The sequence below is a fragment of the Phasianus colchicus genome, chromosome 5, assembly GCF_987193195.1.
Source record: "Phasianus colchicus chromosome 5, bPhaCol1.hap1.1, whole genome shotgun sequence".
In the NCBI taxonomy this organism is placed as follows: domain Eukaryota; kingdom Metazoa; phylum Chordata; class Aves; order Galliformes; family Phasianidae; genus Phasianus; species Phasianus colchicus.
The window spans coordinates 26,127,660-26,152,929 of NC_143440.1; the positions used below are offsets into that span (position 1 = coordinate 26,127,660).

Here is a 25,270-nt window from a genome sequence, read left to right on the forward strand (position 1 = left end):
CTCAGTCCTGTAGGTTTGGGGTGTCACCCAACCTTTTAAGCAGAACAAGTGCGTTCCTGGTTGGCAACCAGGAATTCCTACTCTGTTAGTGTAGAGACAGTTAAATATATTGATCATTTTCTTTTTTACAGTAGATTTCTTGTTTGTCTTTCCATTAACGTGTATTTGTTCCTGAAGTATGAATTTCTCTGCATCTGATTCCCACCCTTTCAGTCTTCTTGGTTGTGGTTTGGTGCAGGGAGTTCTGAGGGTTTTTTTTCTTAGGCAGCGATACCCAGATCTTAACCTTTCAACAGATACGCCTTTCTTCTCAGAACACATTTAATTAATATAGCCTGAATGAAAATACCTATTCAGTTGCATAGCCAGTATGCACATCCTCTCTCATCACCGTTAACCCGCACTCAGTACTGGCTGTGAATTAAAGCAGCTTTTTGGCAGAAAGAGTTGCCACATAGAAAATTAACACCAGCTTTTATAGATACTGCTTCACTGTGATCAAGCTTCCCTTGGCAACCAGTGCAGTGTATTTAAAAAAAAAAAAAAAAAGAAAGAAAAAGAAAAAAGATTTTGTTCTTATCAATGCCTGTTTTCTTTTTCATGCATTTTGTGCGTAGGAAGCTGTTGCAGTCTCATTTGAATAACTTTAGGGAAGAGAACAGAGGCTGAGCCAGAAATTGAGAAATGGACCAATTTTGAAGGAATGGGATTGTTTGCTCTTTTCTTTTATTCTTGCAGCATCGCGGAAAGAGGCTGCTTGTGGGGAAGGCCAGAATTTGTTTGGTCAGCTTCATGGAGTTTTTCCTCCACACAGCATTCTCTTTACATCATAGGCTACATACTTTTGGAAGAGAAGGATTTGACCCTTGAACTTCAGCTCAGTTCTGTGTCCTGCAAGATATGGCAACAGTGGGTTGATGAATAACCTGGGAAAGGAATATTATCATATCACTATCTCAGTACTATCATTCTATCATATACTTCTGATTTTCCTGATCCCCTTAGAGAGGTGGGTACCCTACAGACAAAGGAAGGAAGAAAACTGACTTCTGCAGAGATCTTTTTGACACTAGCTTGCTGAAGAAGGATGGGGAAGGCAGCTGTGACTAGCAGGATGTGCAGGGAAATGAGGGGACAATGAGAAAAGAGTAAAATGTTGACAAACTAGGATTTGGGGAAGAATAGGAGTGGAACTGTGAGGAGGAGAGACAGAAGTAATGGGGAGGAAAGGGCATGGAGTGATCCACTGCTGCTTAGTGAGTCAGATACTTCATGTAAATGTGATACTGACGTCCAATTCCTCTTCATCCCTGCTTCTATATTTAGCTTATGGAAATTGCTTCTTTTATTTATATATATGTATATATATATGTGTGTATTTTTTCACTGGAGCCAGTGGGAACTGTTCAGACATTTCCCTCCTCCTTTCCTCCTTTGAAGCAACACCAGGTTTTTATCTGCATATGTGGTGCATGGTTGTGCATGCGTAAGATAGGGTTTGTGCCTTCAAGGAGGTTTATAAACCTCTTCCAGGAACCTTTCCCTGCTTTCTTATTGGCTGATCCAAGTGGCCTTCCTGATGCTGCAAAAACCTATAACATAGCTGTGATAGCCAATTCTGGCCTTTGTAATTGCTGAGGTTACCTCAGTGCTTGCTCCACGAGGAACAGGAGACCTGGGAGAGATTCCGCAGCCATTTTGTCTTTAAAAGCTGCTTGCATCAGGAAGGTGTTTCTTGAAGGTTGTGAGTAACGTCATAGGTCTAGGAATAAACCTTTAAATATGTACGCAATTGTCAACGGCCTCTTCAGGAGCCAGTGTACAAACAAGCAGGACACTTGATCTTAGCTGGCTGGATAGATGGTTTGTACAACAGTAATCCATACGGCAATGAACAGCTGCTATAAATGTCTTGGAAATCAGACTGTACTAGTGCATAAAAAGGTGAGGTTGTCCTCAAGCTATGTGTGCAGCTGTGGAGAAGGTAGTGGAGTTTGTGCTGAAACAAGGTTGCTAGCAGCAATGACCTGAACAGCTAGTGTGCATCATGGTGGGTGTTTAGGTCCCAGATCAAGTGCTTTTAGAGCTGGTGTCAGTTTTCATGTTGGCACTAGCATTTAAAAAGTTCTTTTCAGACAAGGATGCATTGAACTTGAACTTGTTTTGACAGGTTCAATTTGGGAAGTGGTGGTGTGACCATTATGGAAGTGAATGTTTGAAGCACTTTACTCAGTCTGCATCCACAGTTGGAAGCTAGGAACAAAAAGATCAGTACTCTCTTCCCTCGTGTCCTTTGCACCTCTCTTGTCTCTGAGATACTGAATGAAGTCTTATAAAACTGCAGAAAAAGAGGGGTAGGATGGATAGATGACTGTATGCTCTTGTATGCAGTTAATTTTTCATTATAGTAATTTTTATTATTTTAACTAAGATTAAAGCTGACCTGAATAGAAAGGAGTAGGTACTTTGAGTCTCCTGAGGGCTTGGAAGCCATAATGAAATTGGATGAAGCATAGAATAGGTGGGTCAATGGTCTTGACCATTCCTTGTCTTCATTCCTTTTATTTTGCTACACCAAGTTACTTTGCTGAAACAAAGCACACCCAGAGTACTCATGAACTCTCAGCTCCATTGTTTGGGAACTGCTGCAGGTTCTGCTGAAGAATGACTTGCCAGCTATGTGAGGTGGAGGAACTGCTCTGGGGCTGCGAATTGCCAAGTGTCTGAACAGGCACTGAGGCTGCCCTGAGCACTCGCGGGAGGTTAAAGTGGTGAAAGTGGTTAACATCTGCTCTTTGAGATGATGTGCCCTCGGGAGTGGAGAGAACTACACACCTTTCCAGGCATTTTGGGAGGGGGCAATTTGTCAAAGGTAGGTGCTCCTTACTCCCTAGACAGTACTTGTGTCTTGCTGTGAGATCTGTGGCTTGTGGCCTCCCATCCTGGTACATAAAATATCTAGCATTAGCTGGAGCCTTCGTTGCTCTCATGTGTGGCAGACAGGAGAGTGATGGTGGAAAGCATAGCAGTGGGGCAGTTTTTGTTGGATAGCAGCTCATGCAAGAAAGCAAGTTGAAAAGGCCACTTTAGCCTACCCAAATGCCAAATTAATTGGCATATGAATCCATAACTGATTAGCAAGTTAGTTTACAGCGCAACATAACCACGTGTAATCTTTTTTTCAGTAAGTCTGTGGGTTAAAGATACCTTTTTGTGGCACTAGTCAGTACTTGCAGACTAGTACAGAGATACTCTTATTTCTAAAATTCTTTTTTCCTCCTCTTGCTAGAGTTTATTCATTACGAGTCCAACTCCGTGAGCACAAGTGTTTCTTAAGACAGAGTTAAAATATCCATGTCTGTGACTGCTGCTGTGGGACTCTAATCTGTGAGACTCTTGTAGTAATTTGTCAATTCTCCCTGGTGTTGAGGTGGGTGGCCCTTACCTTCCCACTGGAGATCTGGACATCACTGGGAGCCAAGAAGAAGAAAGGAAGGCAGGCTCACAGGGCGACTACCAACTCTGGAGCTCAGCTGAGCTAAAATTCATAACTGAGTGGCCAAAGGCTCTGTTCTGGAAGTTACTAACAGCAAAGAACTGGACCTTAGTGGCTCACTATACTAGGAAGTCATTTATTTACTTGCCTGATTTGAAGACCATGGTTTGTTTTTCACATCTTTCCTGTGTTTTTAGTCTGGCTTCAGTTCTCTGAAGTAATTTTCTTCTTCAGAATATATAGGAAACTCTTTTCCAGGATGTTGAGTCTTTCCTTTATTCTTTATAATGTTTTCTTTGAAGCTTATTTTTAGCAAGATTCATCATTGTCAATAATTCAACAGTATTTTAGTCCATTAAATCTATCAAACTTCACGTAGTGGAGTTTTACTTTGCTTTTCTGATTAGTTGGAGATTTGAGATTAGACAGATACTTACATCTGCTAACTTCCTATTCCATATCTCATGATTTACAAGGCTTAACCTCACTGAGCTTGTTAATGAATCACAAACCACCTGCTTCTTTACAGTAATCCTTCAGAAATTAATAGCATAGCTTTGACTTGAAACTCCAGATTGGTTCCCCAGGATAAAAAGTGTGGAAGGATCAATCTCAGTCTGAACAGATTCCTTATTTCCTCTTCCAAATTCTTGCACAAGATCATATTTCCAGTCATGGCTGTTAGCCTTCACTATTAAGAAAGCTTGATGCATTTATTGCCTTGGCCTTCTGCATGGGGCATGAGTGGAGAATGATGGGAGGAAGTATAGAGCAGTTCACTCTGGGACATTTCTTGTGAATGGCTGGTGACTTGGTGGTTAAAGCTTTGGTAACATCTGACTGGGTCTGCTTTGAACTAGTGAAGTTAATGGAGCGTGACTGCTTCCACCAGGGACTTTGAATTCAAAGCCTTTCTATTCTCTTTGCCATTTCAAAATGTACATAGCTTCTGGCAGGTAGCCCTGCCAGTCCATGTAAAGGGGGAGCTGCCTGGCCCAGGGAAGGAGATGCAAGCCTCTGCAGAGATGGCAGAGGTGAGACCCTGCCAAACCTGGGCCGACAGCACAGTGAGCACCAAGTGCTGCTGGGAACACAGAGAGGGCCCTGGACAGCATGGTGTCAAGCTGTGCTGTTTGTTTGTTGCCTACATTGGGATATTGTTCCCGTGCTTTTGTCGTCTTCCTTGTCTACTTTGGACCAACTGTGCTACTTCTCTATCCTGCGCATTTCTCCTGTGACTGATGCTTGTGGCCTGGTACGTGTTGTGGGTGAGCCCCAGCGTGATGGTATATAAGTGCAGTGCCTGGCAGCGAGGGCTGCTGGCAGTGGAGCTTGGATATCCAGCTGTGCTCTGCTAGCATGGCTGCAAAGAAGGAGCCAGGAGTCTGAGCATTGGCAGTCTATGTTAACAGTGAGAGACAAAACCTCGATTTTAGAGATGAAGTGAGAGGACACAAAGTCATTAGAGCAATTGCTGTTCTGCCTGAGGCCAATTTTTCTTTCCTTTTATGATTTCAGGACCAAGCAGGAAGGGCCCTGTGGTGGTGGTGGTGGTGTTTTTTTTTTTTTTTTTTGGTTGGGGTGGGGGGGTTCTTTTTTGTTGTTGTTGTTTTTTAATGTAACCAGTGGTTACTGCTCTCTTCTACCAAACAAATGCTGTTATATGAGGATTTTTGATACTTTGTCAGTGTTTATGTGGAGTGGAGAAGATGTAGGACCTGGAAATGTTGCAGGCTGCTTGTGGTGGGTTGAAGCACCAAGTCTGCTGACAGATTCATGGGGAATTGGGGTCTTTTCTCAGTCACTCTCCTCCCAGTCTGTGACTGTTTTGCTCCTGATGGTGACAATTATATGGCTTAGCAGAATTTGCTGCTACTTACTTCTGCAGCTCATATTTCTGAGAGATTTCTGTACAGTTCCTAAGCATTTGTTTATTCAGATATGCCTTTTGGGTTAATTGGTTTTGGCATTGTGGTTTTTCATTTCTTAACTTCCAGCCACCTCTCATGTTGTGTTCAACAACTTTCTGTCCTGTGACATGGGCAAGGTGCAAAAATTTAACTCCGCAACTCTGAGATTTTCTAGAAATTACATATTTTCTTCATCCTAACATTTTTGATCTGCTCTAGACATGCTAGTTTGGTGGTTGGTAGAGACAGTTGTTTTTATGGCAGGGGACTTAATCTATTAGAGCCATCACATGGACTCATCATTAACCTTTCTGTCCGACATGAGCAATCAGAGACTTATGGCTTTCAGATGCAAGAAAGGTAATTTTTATGATACTAGCACACAGTACACCTCTGTATGGGAAAAATTTGCAATTCTTCTTTTGTATTTCCTGAATAGCCAAATCTCAGCCTGTAAAGTTAGGGGATGGAACATCTTTCTGAGGCTATATACACTGCTGCTCTGCCAGTAAGGATAACTCTTTGTTTTTCTTTATAGATATACTTATGCAAACTTTTTTTCTTCTGTTTCTTCCATCTAGGTGTGTTGTTGTGCTGTTCAACCCTAGAAAAAATAAGCAACACCATATTCTAAACAGTTCCAGGTGAGTAAAGTTTCAAGATAACTTGGCTCTCTGTGGGCGGTAGATTTCAAGGTTTTTATAGCTTGACCAAAGTATAGGAACTTCTATTGCTCCCAGCTAATTCCCTCCGTGAGAGTTGCCTTGGGGAGAGCCTGCCTGCTGGCTTAATGCTACCTCCTTCTCATGTGGGGTGCTGTTATTGATGAAGCAACAGCTCACACATTATGTGGCCCCATGAGGAACTGTTAGACTTGCAAGAACTCCTTGATATCTGTTTGTTTTGGTTTTTTTTTTTTCTTCATGTGAAACTATGGCCTCAATAATGGAGTCAGGACTCAGACTGGTCCTGTGTCTGGAATAAAGGTGTGAATATGAGGGTGAACCTCAACATTTGGAGCATGTCCAGCATTGTAGGTATACTGCTAGAGATTTGGGCACCAGGGAATTCCCAGGGCAAGTGTTAAAACTTCTGGTAAAGCAGAACTATTGTGTCATGCTAGTACGTGCGATTTGAGCCTCTTTCCAGTTTGTCCCAGCCTACTCCCCAATCATGATGTATTGAAATGAAATCATTTGTTGGAAATGTTTCTCAGTGTCATTTTCTCTGTTTTAGGAAAACAATTACAGCACTTGCTTTCTCTCCAGATGGAAAATATTTGGTTACAGGAGAGGTAAGTGTGAGAGAGGAGAGGCACACCTTGTCTACCCATTTTGAAGCATGGCAGAGTGCTAGAAAAAACAAGCCAGTGAACAACAGCCTTTGCCCAGAGAAACTTATCCTAACGCTGCATCCCTTGAAGGACCAATCAGATTATGGGCAGCTCTGGATGGTCTTGCTGGCAGCTTTTTAGTGTGTTTTTTTTCATTAGCTTAGGGGATGCATCTTCTGCAGTGGCTTGTGTGGGCTGAAGGTAGACTGAAAATAAGTGAGAGGACACACACAGTGTGGCTATACTCTAGCACAGTGAAGAGTAGTTGATGGCCCTTAATATCAAACAGAGTTTAGGACAAGGCTAAGCTGAACTGTGTTGTGCAAAAAGTAAAAAGTACGTATGGACTGGAGCTTTTGGAATAGTGACAGAAGATCTGAGTGCCTGTGGTTTGGCATTGTATGTTTGACTGGAGGTGATGATTGCTGCTTCTTTTCAAACATGCCTAAAGGGGGTAATATGGATAACTGCACTGCTTGTCTGTTGTGCATTAGAAGCTGAAGACATGGACTGTGTGTCATGAATTTGGAACTGCTGGATGTTAGAAATCTACAGACATGTTGACTGTCTCTCTTAGGGTTGGGCTCAGTTTGCTCTTTTTTGAGATTAATGGTAGTTTACCATGTGTCTGTGGCTCTTTAAGACATGGGGAGCAAGCATGTGTGAAACAGGTCCCCTCCTGAGTCTCAGCTACAGGGAGAAATGTATCACAGCTCTGTGTTCAAGCTGTCAAGAAGGTGGCTGTGCACTCCAGAGGTCCCTAGAGCAGTCATTGCAGTGGCAGCTATCATGTCACTGGGTGGCTCCACAGCTGGGCTAAGGATGGAACCTGTAGTGTTTCAGGATAGGGGCTGCCTTGACACCTCCCCCAACCCCTCCCCCCAACCCCCCCCAAGATTTTCCATCAGAGCTTCTATACTGTAGTATGTTCTTGGTGCCTCCTTATACTCTTGAAGTCTTAAGGTAAACATATAAAAGCATTGTATGTTTATATGAAATTTTCTTCTTTGTATGCATAAAGGAATAAAAAAAAAATCCTTGTTTTTTGTACCTCTCTGCTGCTCTATTTTTTCATGTGTGGTAGGAAAAGAAATGAAAAATGAATTGAATATTTTTCTTACTGACAACCTAAGCTTTTCAGCTTGACACTTTACTAGGGAAAATGACAAGTTTTAATATTTATTTATTTATTTATTTTGCAGTTATACTTGAAAGTTTTTTCTCCCCCCTCCCCCCTTGCTGCAAAACATGTCTCACCCTGTTGTAAGACCATTTCTCTTTTTGGTATCCTCCCACATGCCTCCCATTGGAGTTGTTATTTGGTGGAGTAGTGTCCCCTGCTGGTGTCAGCAGCCTCTTCTTACTTTGTCCTATGGGCGGTCCCACTGGGAAATGCTTACTGAATTAACTTTGTCAAACTGGCTTTTAGCAGCCTCATGTTAATACTGCCTTGTTACAGTTCAACTTCCTGCATGACTGGCTTTTCAGGAAGGTCCTTGGCCTGTCATATGCATCAAATGTCTTTTGAATACTTTTTATATATATATATTTCATGTATTTTTAACTTTTTTCCCATGGGGGCATAAATTCCTCATGTATGGGAGCCATACAGAGCTTGCTTTTGGAGAGCTTTTGTTATGTGATTGAATATGAATTCAATTTGTTAAAGTTTCTAAGTATATTTTAAGATGCTGAGAAGTATATACGTGTGTGTGTGTGTGTGTGTGTGTGTGTGTGTGTGTATATATATATATATATATATATATACATACATACATACACACATGTATATATGTGTTTAAGTGCAGTAATTGCTTGGAATAGCAACTGATTTATCTCACTGTAACATCTTGACAGCCACCTTGAGACCTGAGCTCTGCCTTGCAGGAGAGAGAACTGAAACAAATACAACAAAATCCAACCATAGCACTTTTCCAGGCTGCACACAGTCACTTGGCAAAGCTTTTGGACAAGACAATTAAACACTCACAGTTCTGAGTTATTAAAGGCTTCATTTCTCCTTCTTGTCATAAAAGTTGCCTCTCCCACACAATCAGATGACTTAGCCATGATCAGAAAAGGTATCATTTTGCCTCGTTGCCATGGAAATATTATCTTGCAAGCTACTGGTTTGGCAGATTGCAATGTGAAATAACGAATGGGTTCGGTAGTAGGATTTGCTCATCAGACGTATTCTTGGCCAATGCTTCAGCTCATCTGCTCCTTCTTGTTTTATTTTGGTTTAATAACAGATAAAGAAAAAAATTGAATTGTTTTGAATTGGCATTTCTGAAGTCTGTGAGTTTTTCTTTCTCTTGAGAGCAAGTGTAAGAAACAAAGAGGGTCTGTTACCTCAATGTCTTTTTCTTTATCACTACCTAACGTACTTTCTGCCAGCTTGCATTCATGTGTGATTGTTACCTTTGAGACAGAAATGGTAGTGTTAGTCTCCCATTTGCCTTCCTAAAATGATGTACGATAATTAATATGAACATTCATGTCGTGTTTTTGTGTGGCATGACCTGGTTTGAGATCTCCGATGTCCGCATTGCATTACACAGTTCACTGAGTCCAGAGATGCAGTGTCACATAATCCTCTTCAGAGACTGGCTGTGAATTCCCATTGCAAACATCAGGGATGTGCATGAAAAGTAGTGTTATATATAGTCTTTGTCCGCTTCATGAGGAGAGTAAGAAAAAGATAAAGGAGGAGACGTAGTCTTACTTCTAAGATGCTTCAGACACCTGTTCAAATGTATATTTTCATTTGGTTGACAGTCTCAATATGGGCTTTAAAGATTTGCAGGAACTCAAGTCTAATCTCACGTCTCACCCTCCTGCAATTCTGGCATATGGACATCTTTTTCTAAGCCTCCCTCATATGTGTTCTTGAATCTGTCAGAACCCACCTCAGAAGTTACGTTTACTGTTCTCTGTTGTTGTCCCCTCCAGAGTGGGCACATGCCAGCTGTTCGGGTGTGGGATGTGGCCGAACGAACCCAAGTGGCGGAGCTCCAGGAGCACAAGTATGGGGTGGCCTGTGTGGCGTTCTCTCCCAGCTCCAAGTACATTGTGTCTGTGGGGTACCAACATGACATGATAGTCAACGTGTGGTCATGGAAGGTGAGCTCTCCAGGAGGTTGGGTAGACAACAATGTTGTTAAATTAAAAGGAGTGGACAGTAACATATTTCGGTTCCATCTTGCTTCCAGCCTCTATTTTATTATTATTGTCTTTTTGACATTCATAGATGCAGACAAGTTTGGACATGACAGAGCTCCAATCCCTTAGGGGTGGTCTAAATCACTTCATTGAAGGAGTATTCTCTATACTTGGAGACATGTGACATCTTGTTGTCCTGTCAGAAGAGCCTGAACTTTGAAGCCTTGACAAAGCCTTGTGCTTTCCTAAAGGCTTGTTAAAAAAAAACAGTTCATGAGATTCAGGAAAGAAACTTTCTTCAGCCGGTGATTCCTCCTTGGTGTAGTGAATGCACTTGGCTCATTTTGTTTTTGCTGTTTTGGGGTTTTTAATACTTTAATTCATTTGTTGATGATTTGGAACAGGAGCTTAGAGAAAGCACGGTGGGTGAAAGCTGATGTAGGCCAAATGTCTGCCATTATGTTGGGGCAACAATCTGTGGAAAGAAAAACTGTGTCTTGTTCTTTAGAAAATGTTTGTGCATGATGCAAAACAACCTCTTCCTAAAAGCAGCAGTCATAAAAATTTTTTGTCAGCTGTGGGCTGCAGCACAGAAAACCCACCACAGACAGAGGAGAAAACTTTTTAATTCACTCTTCTTATTGTTGGGGAAAGGTGAGGAGGAAGTAAACGAAGGGCTAGTCTTTGAGGACAAGGGACTCCTGTCATCTGACTGTTCTACTTGGACAGTGTCTGTTCCCTTTGTATGTTCCTACTTTCCCAAGTTCTTTGACCTTTTGAGGCGCATGGAGAAGTGCAGCAGGTTTTGATTTTGCAGTACAGACATGATTTTTTTTTGTATTTTGGATCTTTCCATAAAGCTTCCTGTCTTGAAAGAGAAGAGAGAATTCATGAAGAAACGAGTGCTGTTTTCCTTGCGGAAAATACCTGTTCCCCAGCTCGAGTGGTTTGCCCACATTTCTGCCTGTAGGCTGGGAGAACTCCTTGTGCTGGTTTATGGCCTGTCTTCCTGTTTATAAAGGGAAATGGATTTGCTCTGAGCTCCCTGTGATTGTGCAATTAGCATATCAAGACTCAAACAGCAAGTTCCTGCAGGCAGTAGTGCAGGACTGCTGACTTGTTCTCAGTCCCAGTCGATGTGAAAGAGGGAATTGAATGTAAATGTGAATTGTTCTATCTGCCAAATCAATGCTCTCAGCTTCCTCTGGGGAAGTTGTATTCAGAAGTGAATAGTGTTGAATAGTGCTGCTATAGCACTTGTTGTGAATATGTACCTGTAATGGGAATGAGTTTCCTTTGCTTCTGAGCAAAAAAATATTAAGCTATCTAAATGATTGTGTTTCCAGAAAAACATTGTAGTGGCAGCCAACAAAGTCTCAAGTAAAGTGACAGCTGTGTCATTCTCAGAGGACTGCAGTTACTTTGTCACTGCTGGAAATCGGCACATCAAGTTCTGGTACTTGGATGACAGCAAGACCTCCAAGGTAAGAAAATGGCCATTAAGGGCCAAGCTGTGAACAAGTACTTTCATCTTATGGCAGGGTGGATTTTGTCTCAGTGAGCTGTGGTAACTGGAAATTCTTTGATATTGCTAGAATCATGGAAAAAGTTGAAAAAGACCTCCAAGAACAGCTCCACATTCCCGACTGTCCTGTTTTTATCTTTCTGTAGACTGGTAGCAAATGCATGCTGCAAAGGCAGTTTGTTTTACCCTGTGCTGAGGTAGGGGCGTGGCTGTTGGAGCTGTACAGCATTTTGCTTGTTCTATATAGTCAAATGTATGAAAGGAGAAAAAAAGGCTAGAAAAGAGCTGCAGCTGTTGATATCCTTGCAGCACAGAAGTATGGAAAGCTGTTTGATGTTGGTCCCAAGCATCTTGTGAATGTGTTTTGTGAACTGTGAACTAAAGTGTTTAACTGAAGGAACAGGAATTAACGTATGCTCATTCTTCTGAGTGCTCATGAACAGACGTTCCTTTTTCATGCTTGGACTACCTGTTGACATTTGGTATAAAATGCAGGTTGACCATGAAAAGGTGGTTCTTCCTGTTGTTGATCTGCTGTCTCTGGGGTCATATGTTTGGAAGCCCGTTTTTGGTGGTCTTAATCATATTCTGTCCCACTGAATTGTTAATACTGGTGATCCTCATAGTATGCAACCAGTGAGTCCACAGCAGGTAAAGCATGTCACTGCATATCCTTGTAGGCTGTTTGCAGTTCTTTCTTTCAGGCCTTTCAGTACTTAAGGCTTGATTTTCTTTTTTTTTTTTTTTTTTTAAAGAAAAGAAAGTCTTCCTAGAGTGCCTCACTGTTTCTAACAAATTGTATTTTTACTGATAGGTCAATGCCACAGTCCCCTTACTAGGTCGCTCAGGATTGCTTGGAGAACTGAGGAACAACTTCTTTGCAGACGTGGCATGTGGAAGAGGCAAAAAAGCCGACAGCACCTTCTGTATCACATCTTCAGGCCTGCTGTGTGAATTCAATGAAAAAAGGCTGTTAGACAAATGGGTGGAGCTAAGAGTGAGTTTTGTGTTTGCCTGTTGCATAATATTCATGTTGGCTGAAGCAGAGCAGGAATGACAGTAAGAGCACTTGGAGAGCACAAGCTGGCCACCAGCAGTAAGTCACTGGGCCTCTGCCACTTTGTGACTTACGCTGGTTGGTAAGTTAGACAAAAATGGCATTGCTTCTTGGCAAAGAGATTTTATTAATCATTAAGGTCTTTCATTCTCAAGTCTGTCTTACAGCTACTGCCTTCTAGAAAAGCAATGTCCTTTGGCAACCCTTGTGTTGTCCCTCCTGGGTTTTCCTTTGTAAGAAGTAGTCTTAGTAGGATTCTAATTTCTGCTTTCTCTGCAGTGTCTAACCTGGCTTGTGCATCTCAATTCTTGGTTTCCTAGGTAATAGGTAGTGGATTTGGCTATTCTAAACCAGGAAGCCCACAGTTAAAAATTTTAGAGGGTGTATTTTCATTCATGTTGATTGTAAGATGTTCACCTCAAAAGGATCCAGTGTATTAAAACCAAGACAAAAATCTTTCCATATACTTCCTCTCAAGTGAAATGCCTCTTCTCTTCTTTCCTTTTTCTTCTCTAAACTCTGCCCTTCACTCTTGCTCAGAATACAGACAGCTTCACAGTAAGTTGGCGAACAATTTTGCATTGAACTCATCCCCTTATCACCACGGTCCATTTTTACCATTTTCTGCCATTTGTACAGATCCCATTGAAAGGGGGGAGAATGATTTTATTTTTCTTTCTTGACCTCTTGGACAGGTAATGTATCGGTGCAGTAGTACAGGGTGAGGTACTGCTTGCCTGCCAGCAGTGGTGAGTGTCACAGAGGATAAAAAGCAGTGTTCAGAGCAAGGCTGAAGTGGAAGCTCTTCAGAAAAGAAACTTGGATTTTTAGTATTTTCCTTACTCCCAGGGTTCAAGTTCATTTCACTTCTCTAACCATAATTCCTTTGTCTGTCAAGTTGATGTTCATTCTGTTGTGTGTTTGGTGACCTTAGAAGTAAGAGCGCATTGCTCATGAGCCTTGTGTGCTGTGTCCTCCACAGACTACTGTGGCAAACTGCATCTCTGTGAATCATGATTACATCTTCTGTGGCTGCGCTGATGGCACCGTACGGATTTTTAACCCTCTGAACCTTCACTTTGTCACCACACTGCCGAAGCCGCATTTTTTAGGAACAGACATCGCGAGTGTGACTGAAGCCAGGTACTGTGGAGAGGGTGGAGGGAGGTAGGAAAGGCTTGTATGGGTTAAAACTGTTGCCCAGGATTTTGCCATCTGCTGAGTGCTCCTTTTATGGACTAAAATAGGCAGTATGTGGCAGATCCCCCCAGTACTGTAACAGCCTTGCCTGGCATGGCTGGGCTGCAGCCCAAAGCAGTTTGCTGGTTCACACAGCATGTCTTACTCCTCATCTCCCTGGGATTGCTCGGATTTATCTGGCAGCCTTTTGGCGTTGGTTGCTGTGAGCAGAAAGGCAGAGAGGATATGGGATGCTATACCTTGCTTCAGTTGTTCTGTGCCATGGCATATCCTTTGCTTACCACTTTGCTTATTAGAGGTTGAAGACTCTCCTCTGTAGCAGCTTCCTTATATTAACAGAGAACCCAGGCTCTCATGAAATATTATTTCAAAGGTTTCCCTGCAGTCTTTTATGGAATAAGATCTCCTACTGTTACTCTCGGTCTTTCTTCTCTCTATCTTGTACACAGTTGTCTTGTTTTTATTTCCCCTTGCATAAGTACCTTCTGCCCTTCTCAGTTTCTGACCTTCTGAGATAGATGGATAATTTCCCAGTCTTTTTCTGTCATCTTTTCCACTGCTGTCACTAGTAGGGAAGGAGATCTGAGGGTATATGAATCCAGTCATCATTCTACTGGATATTTGGAGGAAGAAACAATTTTTTTTCTTGAGTGTCTTGAGGTAACTTGAGGAAAAAGTTCAAATAATGCACTGTGTAGCTCTTCTTTAGGGATCGGTGAGATGTGGAGGTAGGTCCAGTAATTGAGCTAGAAAGAGATCTATCTCATTTTAAAGTTTGTCATGTTTTGGTAGTGCTAAACCAAGCAATTGCATACACAGACCTTTAAAAAGCAGCTGTCTGCTGCTCTCATCATCAGTCAAGCTGAAACGTTCATGTGATTCTTAAGCATGCATTCTTAGAGTAGACTGCGATCTTAATTTTTTTTATTACTTCCAAAGAGGCTTGAAAACACAGGACTCTTCATATTCTACCTTTTAGTTGACTGCAGCTGGCCCACAGCTGTATTCATGACTTGATTTTTTGATAGGATTTGGGCTACGCTCCTCCAGATCTCAAAGCTACTTGCAGAAGCAGGGCTCCAATTGTCTGTTGTACTAGATGCATTTTGGCCCTCATTCTTGCATCTTCATCAGTCCTTTTCAATTACCTGTTGTCAACACCCCATCAATCTGGCTATAATTACCTTACTCAATATTGTTAGCATCGTTGAGGGACTGGGGAGATAGCTTCTTCTCAATGTGCATAGCAGCAAGAGTTAATAGGAGACTCCTGTTGAGGAGATAGAGGTTTCATGTGGCATGATCTTGCTGTGACATGGTAAAGGGTGCATTTCCTTATTCTGCAGAATTCTTCTGTATTTGAGTTTGTTTGCCTGCCTAGAAGGGGTTGCTGTCTTCAGTTTCCCATGTCATGAGTGTTCCAAGCAGCCCCAAGTAGCTTTTGTGTGGGGCAGGGGTGAAAGGAAAGCATAACAGATATATGGCAACTGAAATGAATCATTCTTTGTCCGCTGTGCTGATATGCTATTTTTTGAATTTGGCATTCTTCCCCTTCATTGCTGTACAGGAGCAGTTTCTGCAGTCAATAAACAAAAAATAGCACCCACAAAAAGATGATCCTCCCTCCCTTTCCTTTGAGGTTGCTTGACTTGGATTTGCCACTTGATTATGTACTGGTAAATGATGATAACCTCCAGTGATGATTAAGTATCCTCTTTGGTGATCCTTCAGGGAGAGTGAAATGCCTGTTTGTGGTGGGACTCTGGGTTGTGTGGTAAGGAGAATGACTTTTGCTATGGGACTTCCAGGCTTTCCTTGGGACTTCACTTGTTCAGCAGACAGGTCTTCCCAGCCAACTGCTCTTTCTACGTATATGAGCAACAATGTACTTAACCAGATCCCTGCAGTGAATCTGCACTCCTCTGCTTGACCTCCTTGCTTCAACTCCAGGAGAGTACAAATTAACCAGGCTCTTCTCTCTTTGCACAGTCGTCTTTTCTCCGGTACGGCTGATGCGAAGTATCCAGACACAATTGCCTTGACCTTTGACCCCACCAACCAGTGGCTTTCCTGTGTGTACAATGACCACAGCCTGTATGTATGGGATGTCAAAGACCCGAAGAAAGTGGGCAAGGTCTACTCTGCTTTGTATCACTCGTCCTGTGTGTGGAATGTTGAGGTAAAGATAGATGAGGAATGTTGTCTGCATGTACAAGTCTTGGGTTGCAAGTTGTGGCTGGGGAAGTAATCTGAAGAACTGCCAAAATTAAATGTAAATACTGAATGCAGAAAGAATTGATTCAGCTTTCCTTCTGTGATTACTATAGTTGTTATGGGGCTTGTGTTGGATTTGGAGGCAGTTCTTTGGCTGCACTGCCATTGTGGATCAAATGCTTTAGATGCAGTGTGTTACTGCATCTTGCTACTAAATCTTGCTACTAAAAGATGAGAAGTCAGAGAAGGGACTGAACTATACAGAGCTGGATAGAAGGGCCTTTTTCACAAATGCCCAAGAGTTTACTGCTGACCTCAAAAAAGCTGCTTGAGGTCTGTGGTGAGCAAGTGCTCCAAAGTCAGAGGAATTAAACAAGTAATAAGGTCTCATCTCTGATCCTCATTAACACATTTACCAGTACTTCCTGCATTAGTCTCTCAGGTGGTTATTGCCTTCCATTTTATCTGGTTGACTTCCCTTGAATGGACATAGGAAAGGTTAGGAGATACAGGAAACAGTGCAATTGATATGGTGGTATATATATCCTGACAGTGATCAGGAAAGAGAAGAGTGGAAAGAAAGTAGGAAGAGGTTGAGAACTCTTCTTGTATATTGGCTAATTACATCTCTTCTTTTCTCCTGGTTTATAAATCCACAATAGTACTTGAAATTCTCAAACAACAGTGTAACATTTTTGCATAGCTTTTGAATCATTAGAAACAAAAGGTGCTGACTTATTTTAGGCTTCTACATTCAGGGAAGCATATTTATAATCTTAATAACATTTGAAGTGAATGTGAAACTCTAGTTTGGGATCACATTTTCCTTAGGAGGATTTCTATCTGTCTCTTGCTGTTCCAGAATGCAGAGAGGACAGCTCTTTGATTTAATTTGTTATGAAATTTGCTGCTGGTGATGCCAGTGCAGGGCAATCACATTCAGAGGTTGATTTTTACCTGCCCTTAGATGTATCCTGAGGTGAAGGACAGCAATCAGTCATGCCTTCCCCCTGGTTCTTTCATCACCTGCTCCTCTGACAACACCATTCGTCTGTGGAACACTGAGAGCTCCAACATTCATGGCACCGCCTTGCACCGCAACATCCTGAGCAATGTAAGATCCCAGGGTTTGATCTCCTCATTGCCCTTGGGTTTGTTCTTTTTTAATATACAGGTATTCCCAAGTTAAGACTCAAGCTTCTTTAGACGTCTAACTCAATGAAGGCTTCTCTGTAAGTAGAGCAAATGTTTAATAAAATATATGGAACTGAAGAAGCATAAAGCATATGTAAAGACAGTTTGTCTGAAATGGCCCTGGGGGACTGTTGCTTTTAGCTGAAAGATGTCACCAATTACAGAATTACTGCCAGTGAAGTTTTTATGTTGTCTGTTTATAAGAATACTTCATTTTAATATTTTGTAAGTAATTAATATTTTTCTGGTTTGTTGTTTACCCAGGACTTGATGAAAATCATCTATGTAGATGACAACACTCAGGTACTTCTGGACACAGATTACAACTCAGGGGGAAGTGCAGACAAAGCTGATACACAAGTGATGGACACAAAGGTGGGGATACGCACTGTCTGTGTGAGTCCCAGTGGGGAGCACCTGGCCTCGGGGGACAGGATAGGCACTCTCAGGTAATCTCATGGAACTTCTTGCACAGGATGAAAGCTGGATAGGCATAAGACTCAAACCCAGATCTTGCTGGTTTTATTAACATACTGAAATCAGTCATATTATGTCTTAGGATATATGAATTGCAGTCTCTGCAGGAAATGCTGAAGGTAGAAGCTCATGACTCTGAGATTCTTTGCCTGGAGTACTCCAAACCTGACACAGGTAAATGCAATTATTTCCCTCTACTGGACCAGCAGAACCAGACTTTGAAAAATACATCTTCCTTCTACTCATCCTTAGAATACTTTAGGCTGAGATTTAAACTTGTTCTTTCTGTTGTTGTGTGAAATCTGAGGGCATTTCTTTGTGTCCATCCATGCAATTCACTGTAGTATAATGTTATGTCCCTTAGATGACTTAAGAAGAAGCTGTTGTAAAATGATGATTGGAAGAGAAAATAGGTTTTCAGTAATGGTCTTACCCTCTTTTTGGCTTTCTTAAAGGGTTAAAGCTCTTAGCCTCAGCCAGTCGGGATAGATTGATTCATGTCTTGGATGCTGGAAAGGACTACAGCCTGCAGCAGACCCTGGATGAACATTCTTCTTCCATCACTTCTGTGAAGTTTGCAGGTAGATACTCACTGTCTCTTTCCAAAGCTGGACTTGAGTACTGTTGTCGTCCTATTGTCTCACTATGGCTGTGAAGTTATTTTATCTACTTAAATACTAGGTTAGACCAGGCTAAAGATACAGCTACTTTTTTGTCATCTCCTGTAGCTTTAGTCCTAACAGAAGTGCCGCCTTTTCTCTTTTACTTCCCCCTCCTTTTTTCCTCCTTCATAAAAAAAGTGATTGAAGCCTCAAGCATTGAAGCCTCTCCTGATTGAAGTCTCAAGCATTTCTTTAGAAATCTATTTTCTATAGTGATTTATTCCCTGTGACTAGTGTCAGATGGTTACATCCTGTCCTTAGAGAGGAGAACTGTGGAACAGTCATCCTCTGAAAAAACTTTAAAAGTCATAAAAAATATTTTGAGATTAATTGGTCATGAATGGATCTGTCATTGCAAACCAGCGTAAGACTTTGCATTTATGGAATGGAGCATGCTGTATCCCCAGCACCCTTACTGCTGGTTGCTCAAAGACATTAGTGTGTTTTGGTGTGCTATTGTCAAAGAGCAGCTAGAGTTGGCTACCAGTGGGGCTGGTAGCCAAGAGTGACTGGAAGGCAGGCAGGGGTAGTGACAAGGGGAATGTCCTGCAGAACCTAAGCAAAGTGAAGCAGGCAGAGTTCAGTGACAGTAACTAGATTAAGCCAGCAATTCATATCACCAGACAAATCCAAGACCCAAGATCAAGTCAGGAAGACAAGTCAGCAAGTCAGAGTCATTCTGGAGGAGACAGTAAGGCTGATCACAGTAAAGTGACTTCCAAGCAAGCCTATAGGTACAAGGCAGGTTTGAGTACAAATCAGGAAACTGAATGTAAGGGTCAGGATTTGGATCAGTAGGGTATGTGGCCAGGCATAGGTGTGGCTGCAGTGCTGTTGCAGTGATGTTTAGTTGGGGTTCAAGGATGAGAGCCTGAGCTTAAAAGTAGCTTCTGTGTGAAGACCGGGGACCTTGCTGAAGCTTCATAGAATACCTTCAGGGAACTTCTGCTGAGGATCTTTCAAGCTTTTTCTCAAGTAACTCTAAAGTTTGCCAAAGTCATCTGATAGCTCTGTCTTTTTGGTGAGTTGCTTTGAATGCAGCAAGCTGGACTCCCAGGAGATGGGGGAAATGCACTCATAGACCTGGTGGCTAAGGCCATTGTGCAGTTCTATAAGCTAAATGCAGCCTTGCTCTAACTTGCTGTTCAAGTGGTCTTGTGTGATATTGGATACATTTTCATTCCACTGAGATGTTGCTTTGATGAAGGAATAGATTGGTGTGCTAAAAGAAGAAAAAATCTTGACCCTTAAATAAGAAAAGGCAGCAAGAAATATGTAACTGAGTTTGATGACTGAAATGTGCCTGTTGTCCATTTTCAGCTTATACTGAATGTAACCTACTTTTTTCTTGTCGTATTGCCACAAAGTGTTATGGCACATAGAGAATAAGAATGCTGTAGAATAAGCATGTTTTTGGGAGAGAAGGCAGAATTACATCCTAATCTGTTATGTAAGATCTCTGTATTGAGGACTCATGCACTTGGAGTATTAACAAATTCTGTCTCTTAAAAGGGGCTTCTGTATTGCTGCAGCATCATTACTGCTAAGGTAGGAGCCAGTTTTAGTTAATTAGGACTGGAATAAAAGAGCAGTGGTATTAACTGGAGCATTTCTTTCACCTTGTATTTGTATTTATGTTTTGATCAGCTTCTTCATTTTTGTTCTAGCCAATGATGGGAAAGTGCGAATGATAAGCTGTGGGGCAGACAAGAGCATCTATTTCCGCACTGCGCAGAAGGTAACATTATTGCAGCTTTATGTGTTGGTTTTTTTTTTTGTTTTTTTTTTGTTTTTTTTTAAATAATCTCACCACAAAGGAACTAATTTAAAGAGTGATATCAGAGTTTATATAAGAGCTTGTTGCTGTTTCAGTCTCACTGTCTCCCACTCTGTCTCAATACAAGAGATTACATTCAGAGAACTATTTCTGTGAAGCATAAGCTGCCACAAGCCTGACCTCTCTCAGCAATGTGCAAAGTAGAGAGCTGTTAGAGTATCTGTTTTTTTTCTGCTGTCCCAGCTACTGTGAAGAGTGGTGAAAGAGTATGGGCTGGAGGGAGGAGTTTGCTACACTGCTCCCAGCAGATCTCGTTAGTGAGAAGGGTTGGTTTAATGCTGTCTGAGTTATAAGGTTCATCTGTATTTAGAAGTTTTTAATAATTAGTTAACTGCTTGATTTTGACATGGCATTTTACCCATATGCTTAGACAGGGGAAGGAGTTCAGTTTACCCGAACACATCACATTGTTAGGAAGACCACTCTATATGACATGGATGTGGACCCCAGCTGGAAATACGCAGCTATTGGCTGTCAGGATCGTAACATCAGGTTGGTTCAGTTCTTGTCTTGAAAATATTCTTGCAGTCATGAATGATCAAGGCTGTTCCAGCACCATCATTGTTCGTTGTTTTTTTGCCGCAGCACTTTGATCTGAGGTCTCTCACCTCAAACTCAGTGAGGTTGTTTGTTTTATCAGCAAGGGGAAAGGCAGAGGTCAAAGTGTAGATACGCAGAAATGTCCATTGGGCTCTTGGCTTCTCACTACATTGCTCTGCAGAGCAAAGTCTTTCTACTGGGGAGAGAAAGTGTGCTAAGCACACCATTGAGCTGTGGAACAAGAACTTCTGTACTGTGGTCATTTTTGCTTTTAAAGGTATGTCCAGTAAGAAGCTGTGAGGTCCTGTGAAGTAGCTGGGACTGAAGGAACCTAAAACTGAGCTAGATGTGACTGTCTTTTTGCAAGTGGAGTCCATGCTCTGTTCCCTTTTAATCTATTTGTCAATCTGTCTGCTTCTACCTTCAAAGCAAAGGAGACTCCTTGTAGTTGTGTGTCTCCCGTTATATCTGGGTGAGATGCTGAAAGTTCTGGACATAATTGAGTGCCACTGCTAAATGTCATTTGTTTTTGAATTCTCATGTAAATACAGAGTTTTGCTCTCTTAGACATTTTTTTTAGTATGAAGAAACCACAGGTATTTTTATAGGAGGTGGATCTGGATGGAACTTGTTACCAGCCGTTCCTGATATGTAATGGTTAGCTGTTACAAGGTATCACAAGGTTTATTCCCTCCTACTTGACTCCTCTGCAGTGCCTGATACTATACTTACTCTTGATCAAAAGCTTGAGAATCAAACCTGAATTCTAAATCAGATAATCTCCTTGATTCTGAATCATCCAGTCTTGGGCCTCTACATTACTTTACTACTTGTTTCTTAAACATTTAAATGGTGATTATAGTTCGTAGAGGCTCCCAGGGGTGAGGCCCGTCATGAGGAGCGGAAAGAGAGAAGGTTCCTGGTGACAGAAGCCACAGAGCAGTATGTGGTTAACATGTGTGATGTTGTCTTACTTTTCCCTCAGGGTTTTCAACATAAGCAGTGGGAAGCAGAAGAAGCTGTACAAGGGATCCCAAGGTGAAGATGGCACCCTCATCAAAGTAAGCTGTTTTCTTTCTTCTTTCCTTTTTATTTTTCCTGCTCTTCTGAGTGCACCTTAGAGCTCAAAAAATGATATATGAATCTGGACATAATGCTGTTTTTTTTTTATTTGTTTGTTTTTACCCTTCTTGCTTGCTCTCTACTTTGCTTTTCCTTATCCTGCTTCTTCTTCCTTCTACCTCTGTCCTTAAGGACTGGTAAAGTGGATTTCATCAGGCTAAAATAGGAAGAATCAGTGGACGATCATAACTTCCCTGTCTTCTGTCTGAAGCGAGACACAGGTCATGCTGTAAAAGCAAGCAGAATTGCAACAATATTCATCAGGAGATAATTCAGTCTGTTTACTTTAGTCCTTGTATTTCTGCTTCAGATATCTCATTCTGACTTTCTTGGTAGTTGCTGTCAGTTTTTGAAGGTGGAGTCACCTGTTGACTGGAGTTTAAGAACTGTTGTTGCCAGAGAGCAAATACAAATGGCTTTGAATGTTGATGAAATTAAACAGCATCTGCCTTAAAAATCTCATGTTCTTTGGGCCTTAGAGTGCTGGACAACCCCAGTACTGTTTAGACAGTCTCTTCATGTTTCACATCTGCTGAATATGTCTAGACTTTGGAGCAGCATGCATGCATGCATGCATCTACCACTTTGTCCTTCCCCTGGTAAAACAAGTGTTGTTATAGGGTTAGTGCTAATAGTGATGCTGGTACATTGAGGTATGGAAGAGTTGTATCCTTATCTTCAAAGGGGAAAGACCAGTTGACAGAATCAAAATATTTCTCAAGTTACCAAACAAGCTTCTTCATTGTATTTATTTTCACTATTAATTTTTATAGTTTTTAAAACATCATTTTCTGTTCAGCTTCACAGGCTATTGATAGCATTGATTGGTATAAATAACTGGGTCAAAAAATGGAGGGGAAAGCAAACAGCTTTGTTCAGTGTCATCTCTTCTGTTTTATAGAGGAGGATAAATTCTCTTTCTCTGTGTCTATTAAATTCCTAAGAAGTTTTTATAAACTCAGATGCTTATGTTTTTTTGTTCTCAAATCTTGTTGCTTGAAGCTGGATTCTTTGTTTTTAATATTTGTTTTTTCATGTGTAGCACAAGTGGGGGGAATCTCAATTGTTTTTAATGTTGCATTGTTCATTTTTAAGACAGTTAAATAACAAAGTGATCATAATTGTCCCTGGAATTTAAGCTTATTTGGCATGTTGTTCTGAGATCCTAACATACATTGCAATTTAGTAACCCAGACAGTGACATGTGAAGCCAAAGATGCTGCCTAGCCAAAGAAACCTATCATTATTTAAATATAATGGCTCCTTCAAAAAAACACAAATTTTGCTCTCAATTCCTCTAAGTTCTACAAAGTATAAAGCAGAACATTTGCTGAAAATAGCTGTGTTTACTATGTGGTGTAGAGTTTAGCCCTATTGAAGCATTTGATGCAGGGCCACCAACCTCCAGATCTGGTACTGGATCACATCATCATTAAAGATAATTTTTCCTTGTTATTATTTAACTCTGGCAGCTCTGTTGTTTTTTTAAATTTTCTTTTTTGTTTTGACCTTATGGTAAAAGAAATTAAGACCCTCCAGTACTTTGAAGGAGGTAGGAAAGAGAAGTATGGGCCTTGTATTGGTAATGGTGCCTTCAGAGTCATGAAGGCATTTAATGTAAGTACCTTTAGTCTCTGATTGGGTTGGAAACAGTTTTCTAGTTAGTCAGTTTGTTTTAGCAGTTTACTGAAGCTGGAAATTTGTCCTGTAATGCTGGGCAGCCTGGTACTCAATTGAAGTCCAGTGGAAAAAATTTGCATTTTATTCTGTCAACAACTGTGACTGTTTTTGGAGTTCTGGACCATTTTCATGCAGTTTGAAAGAACTTTATCAACAAGTCTTCACACTTCTCTTACTTCCTTAACAGGTACAAACGGATCCCTCTGGGCTTTATATTGCAACCAGTTGTTCTGACAAGAACCTCTCCATCTTCGATTTCTATTCGGGCGAGTGTGTTGCAACCATGTATGGGCATTCAGGTAGGGCATATAAATTTCTGCAAATGCATTTTTCTCCTGGGGACTATATTACTATCTAATACTAGTCAAAGCTTTCTGAAGGTTTTTCCCTACCAGAGTTTACCTAGAGGGTATTTTGGACTAGGCTGTAGTTGAATTATAGTTGTAGTTTATTTCACTCCAATTTAAACCCTTTTAGAATGAATTTTGTACACATGCATGCCTCTTAGGCCATGTAATTATTTGCACAAGTAGTAGCCTGTATAAGGTACTCTTCGTTTTTTCAGTGTATACCATCAGCTCTTGCTATGCTGAGGCTATTCCATTGTAGACAAGAAGAAACTTCAGTCTTCATGCTTACTTCACCTTATGATACCCTTTCTATTCTTTGTTAGATGGTTATGGTAATTGGGACATATTGATATGTCAGGTGTTGGCTTTAATCTGTCTACCTGTCTTCAGCTTGGCAATTCAAATTCTATTTGGTTAACTATCTGTTCCACCTATTGGAATAATTAAAGAAAGGTTTATTGATTTTTATTTCAAACAGAAATTGTGACTGGGATGAAATTCAGTAATGACTGCAAACATCTGATCTCTGTTTCTGGTGACAGGTAAGAGGGGATTGCTTGTTTGTGATATAAACTTTGTCATCTTACACTAGAATTAGTTTGTCCTGAAGGAAGGTTGATTTATTTTATGAGTAATGTTTTATGAAGTCCAAAGAAACAACAAAGCTTTCTGAAGCCAAAATGAGTGCTCTTGGCAAAGGTTATCCTTCCATAAAACAAGATATCCATGTAAAGTGTTTCGGTTTTGTGCTTTTCTGAGTACAGGTACTGTTTCCTGCTAGAAAGGAGACAAAGGATGTGGCCTGTTGCCTTACCACCCCCAGGTCTACAACATAATGCAGTATAATGGATTTTGTGATATTATGAACAGTGGTGCCGAAACTTTGTCTCTTAGGTTAGAGTTTTCATCAGGTGAATGGGCTTGTCTAGCAGAAAAAGGATTTGCCTTTCCCCAGTCTTTCTGCTCCTGTTGATGTGGTCCTCTTCCCTGCTCCCCTGAGTCAGTTGTCTTGCAGTTGACTCCTCAGTAAGGTGATGTGAATCACTAAATCAGTCCTCCACCTCCCCCCAGCTATAGTTTCTACTGATTTCTTGAGCTAAAGCAGCTCATGAAAACTGTAAGTAATCACTAGACTGAGCCTAGCTGCAGAATAAGGACTTATTTTGTTGTAGATATCTGATAAATTTCAAAAACGTGGAAGGTTTAAGATACTCAGTTATCCTTGTGATTTTAGTGCAATGTTCCCTCGTTGTCATGAGTATCATTTTCTTCACTAGAAGTGTGGAGGAGGTGGATGAGAAGTGAGAAAGGGATTCATGAAGAACTTAGCTGTAAGGAGAAGAGAAATTGTGTTTTTTCAAAAGAAAACAGAGGAAAATAGTTTGTTCACACACTATAGCTTGTGTAAAGAATGAAACAGAATAGAAAGGAAAATGGAGATGAAGAAGAGCACAAGGACTGAGAGACTTGAGAGAAAATTACTGCAAGGGAGGGAAAAAAAAAAAAGTAAA

The 25,270-nt window shown here is 41.1% G+C and overlaps 1 protein-coding gene across 4 annotated transcripts in view; it reads left to right on the forward strand.

Annotated features, from left to right (window-relative positions):
• The window catches only part of MAPKBP1 (mitogen-activated protein kinase binding protein 1), a 90,203-nt gene that overhangs the window by 43,573 nt on the left and 21,360 nt on the right, over positions 1-25,270 (forward strand). For all 4 annotated transcript variants that reach the window (XM_031593536.2, XM_031593537.2, XM_031593540.2 and 1 more), the window contains exons 4-19: positions 5,988-6,050; positions 6,643-6,700; positions 9,692-9,862; positions 11,248-11,385; positions 12,241-12,423; positions 13,466-13,626; positions 15,673-15,862; positions 16,865-17,011; positions 17,356-17,540; positions 17,651-17,742; positions 18,024-18,149; positions 19,898-19,968; positions 20,438-20,559; positions 21,593-21,668; positions 23,597-23,708; positions 24,238-24,301. In XM_031593536.2, coding sequence (XP_031449396.1) covers positions 5,988-6,050; positions 6,643-6,700; positions 9,692-9,862; positions 11,248-11,385; positions 12,241-12,423; positions 13,466-13,626; positions 15,673-15,862; positions 16,865-17,011; positions 17,356-17,540; positions 17,651-17,742; positions 18,024-18,149; positions 19,898-19,968; positions 20,438-20,559; positions 21,593-21,668; positions 23,597-23,708; positions 24,238-24,301 — 1,959 coding nt within the window. The remainder of the gene's footprint in view (positions 1-5,987; positions 6,051-6,642; positions 6,701-9,691; positions 9,863-11,247; positions 11,386-12,240; positions 12,424-13,465; positions 13,627-15,672; positions 15,863-16,864; positions 17,012-17,355; positions 17,541-17,650; positions 17,743-18,023; positions 18,150-19,897; positions 19,969-20,437; positions 20,560-21,592; positions 21,669-23,596; positions 23,709-24,237; positions 24,302-25,270) is intronic.